This window comes from Rhagoletis zephyria, unplaced genomic scaffold (assembly GCF_001687245.7).
Source record: "Rhagoletis zephyria isolate East Lansing unplaced genomic scaffold, Rhagoletis_zephyria_1.1 Rzeph_scaffold_21296, whole genome shotgun sequence".
NCBI lineage: Eukaryota > Metazoa > Arthropoda > Insecta > Diptera > Tephritidae > Rhagoletis > Rhagoletis zephyria.
The window spans coordinates 4046-7913 of NW_016178354.1; the positions used below are offsets into that span (position 1 = coordinate 4046).

A 3868-nucleotide genomic window follows, 5' to 3' on the forward strand; every position below is an offset into this window, starting at 1 on the left:
ATATCTTACACGAATATCTGGTAGACTTTTCGGCATCATATGAATACATAAATATGATGTCAGATGGAGTTAAATATGTAATTTTATTATATTTCAGCCTTCCTTTTGAGCAAAGAATAAAAGACAAAAGACCACCAATAAAATCTGCATCATGCTTAAACATACTCAGTACCTATGTACATATGTATGTACATATGTCACTTTTGTGGTAGCTGGGATCCTTGTGTAAGGTCGGGTTTGCCATGAAATTCTCAAATGCAATTATTATTGGTATCATGGGCTTAAAAAAGTTACAGCGGTCTTCACACTGAGCTTGATAATAGAAAGTATGCTTAATTTAACTGGAAGCCTGGCCTGTGCCAATTGATAGAAAAGTTCTATGGTGGAAAAACTTTTTACTATGGTGAGAAAATTTTACATTTCTGCTGTGCCAATTCGTAACTTTTTACTGCTTTTGACAGTTGCTTTGATGCACAAGAAGACTATCGAGTTTGCTATTTATAAAATGCAGCAATTATATAGAAAACATTTGCCTTTGATGATTTCAATTCTTCTGGAACTGAAATCCATGCATTTATTAGACCTTTTAGCAGTAATATTAGAAATAAAAACACGTCAAAACCGTCTGGTAAGTGTGTTCACAAAAATGTTTAAAACCGTGTACAATTGTTTCCAATAAAAACATATGTCGTTTTAGGGTATTATGTACATGCAACAAGACGTTTATTCCAAAATACTAAGCAGCATTATGAACGGCGATAACAAGACTACAAAAATGTATCTTAGGTTGTCCTCTGCTTCGTTTCGAAAAATTGTAACTCACATTCCCAAAAAGCGCCACGGATGGTCAGTGGAGTACGAAGTCATTTGCTTAATAAAGTCTTCAAATTATTTATATTGTTCTTACTCACTTCCAGCCTTCGTTGCTGTTGGCGTTCTTTGAACTGAACCAAACATCCTTGTCAATGCGCTTTTCCAGAAGGATTCTGCGTTCTGAACTGCTCCCTGTAAAATAGTATTTTTAATTAAAAAAATACATAACGCCTTTTCATATGTAAATCTGAAATTAAATCTTACAAGTTATATAGCTTTTCTTTATTTTTTTTGCCGGCAAGAACATGATCCCTTTTATTTCCACTCGCTTTTGTTTTCTTTAATTTATGTGTACACGTGCGTTGTTCGTTCTTCTTCATGATAATGCTTGCTGTCAAATTTATCACTAGCCCTGCCGTATCAAACATTTTTATTCACCTCATAGCTGTCAAAAATTTACTATCCAGAGAACTTTTCTATCAATTGGCACAGGCCCTATGATGAAATAAACTGCCTAAACTCAATACTGACAATAAATGTAGAACTTGGGATTTTCTGAAACCAAAGTGGGGAGGATTTCGCAGCCGTACTTATTTCGAAATCGGCTAACAATAAGTACATCTCTAGACCGAAATCTATTGAATCGTAGCGTGCAGTTCTACCCTTCCGGTTCGATCAACTTTTTTTTAACAAAACTAAAAACTTTAAAAGAGATTTGTCGAATCCGATTTTAGCATTTGTATTTATTTGTAATATATTTCTTAGTGCAAAGGCAGTTTTTTATGTAGGATGTTTGAACTGAGCACCCAACCGAGTTTTGGGATCTCTCGATTCTTCTCTTGTGGGAAAGTTTAAGACATACAGCAGTCTCCAAAGATAAATTTATCTACCTTCTAAATGAATCTCTATGTCCGTTACTCCTATTGTCACGCCAACAATAGTTTAAGAGCCCCGCTTGACGTTCTGCTAATGGCACATGTAATGCCTAAATAGACACGCCTCTGTAGCCCATGAGAGAAACTGTGGTAAAGAATTATAGCCGGTCTCAGGCCCTAAGTCTTACTGAACATTCTCTGACACTGTTAGAAAAGTACTCTCCGCTCGATGTTAGTTTTCCGAATCTGCTATTTACATACATATATATATGGAATTACCCATTTATAGATATCTAATTTCCGCAGAAAGACTTAGTACCAGAAGTCTGAGACCTTCTATTTTTCTTTTCTGAAATAAATCAAATTTTTTATTTAGAACCCCTGTAAATAATTGCAAGCGAAATCTGCTAACTCCGAACACTTATTTTTTTTTCAAACAAAAAGCTGCTAACTCCCATAAATACTATATATGGGTTAGTACAAAGGACTTACAGACCATTCCACACGATTTCCCACGCTATTGATTGCGAGTGTTTTCCACCACAAAGCTAATTATGGGTGTTATCATCGAGGTGTAAATCTACAGAAAATCGACACGCTAAATTTCTGTCGGTAAAAATCCCTAAATGAATAAGGCGTGTGCCTGAAAATATACAACGCTTCCAGGGAAACATAACATAACCACATTTTTGTGCCCATAGTTAATTTTTTATTTTTGTCGATAAAAAATTTGCCAGACGATTTCTAGAATCCCATAACAGAACGCTGTTAAGGCTTTGGAGGTCGTGTTCTCAAAATTAGACTTTCATTAAAGTTTACTTTTTAAGATTGCAGCTAAATACGCAGGAAATTCGAATAGCGATTTCCTTAAAAGCAGGGGGCACAAGGCCATCTAGCCTTCTCATTCTAGTGAAGAGCACAACACTAGTTTTGATTGGCTTAAGAGACAGCCCATTCTGCCTGCACCAAGTATAAATCACAATCACTGTTATTTGCGCTTTCCTGCAGACAACTGGCTGAGAAGGGCATATCATATGCAAACACCAGAGCACGAGAGAAAACACAACGCCCTGACGACCCCCTTCTGCCTGATTCCTAACGACCTTATTCGCGACCATTGAATGGATCCAATTTACCAGCACATAGTCTACTCCATGCCTTAGTGATGGCATTGCTGATTCTGGCGGCTAGATTTTGCAGAGCCGTCTCACAAAATTACCCCGCCTGATAGGCATGTTGATGCGCAACTGAACTTTTCTCTCTATATAAAACATCTGGTACTTGACGTGCCCTCTTATTAAATCTTACGACATTTATTTAAACAACTACTATTGCAGGCTGTCAACACCGGTATCACCTTTGATAGCGGCGATGACACAATTGCTTGCCGACAAGGCAATTCTATTGCCTAATTGTATTAATGTACATATGTACATACATATATATAAATTTGTGCACATTTATGTTTGCAGTTACCTCAAACGAGCATGCAAGCTTAAATGGGCGCTTGCAGACACCGGTGAAGATCTGTTATTATAAGTACATACATGTGTACATACTTATGTATGTATCTATGTATGCAAAATCGCTCTATCACTTTCTATGCACATACATATATACATACATACATATGTATGTGGTTAGTACCCACGGAAACAGCACCCACAACAATCGCACCTTAGTAGCAATACCAAATGTCATTTGCTTCTGTTTTGTCGCAAGGCGACAACACCCCCACCAGCATATGCAGGTCTTTTGAAAAATGAACAGCACCGATGCAAAAGTACTTTTAGACACCCTAAAATAGCATACAAAGATAAAACAAATCAACAGCAACAACTATGCCAACTTGAAACTAAGCTTGCACTGTGGTAAATGGTTTACAAACAATCGTTCAACTTCAAGTACTTCAGGGCATTTTTTTTTTTGTATTTTTGTTTCGTTTCGGTGCTGCAGGCGGTAAATTTTATAGTCTCGTGTGCGCCCCGCATTGGTTCTGCTCGGTGCAACATACAAATACAAATGCAAAATGCTTGGAGCAGTAATCATTCTAATATAAACGTGGAATATATACATACTTGTATGCATGTATGTGAATCGTAAGTATCCCTGTGGGGAAAATCTCTAGTTTTGAACTGGTGCGCCTGTAGTACGTTTAGACCCAGCACTGGGTCGCGATA

General features: G+C 37.2%; 1 protein-coding gene across 1 annotated transcript; it reads left to right on the forward strand.

The window, feature by feature from the left end:
- Nucleotides 1-373: 373 nt before the first annotated feature.
- Nucleotides 374-1083, forward strand: LOC108381066 (uncharacterized). The gene is made up of 4 exons (XM_017637478.1): nt 374-403; nt 462-628; nt 698-846; nt 918-1083. The coding sequence occupies exons 2-4, from the start codon at nt 470-472 to the stop codon at nt 946-948; spliced, it is 339 nt and encodes a 112-aa protein (XP_017492967.1). The 5' UTR covers nt 374-403; nt 462-469; the 3' UTR covers nt 949-1083.
- The last annotated feature ends 2785 nt before the right edge of the window (nt 1084-3868 follow it).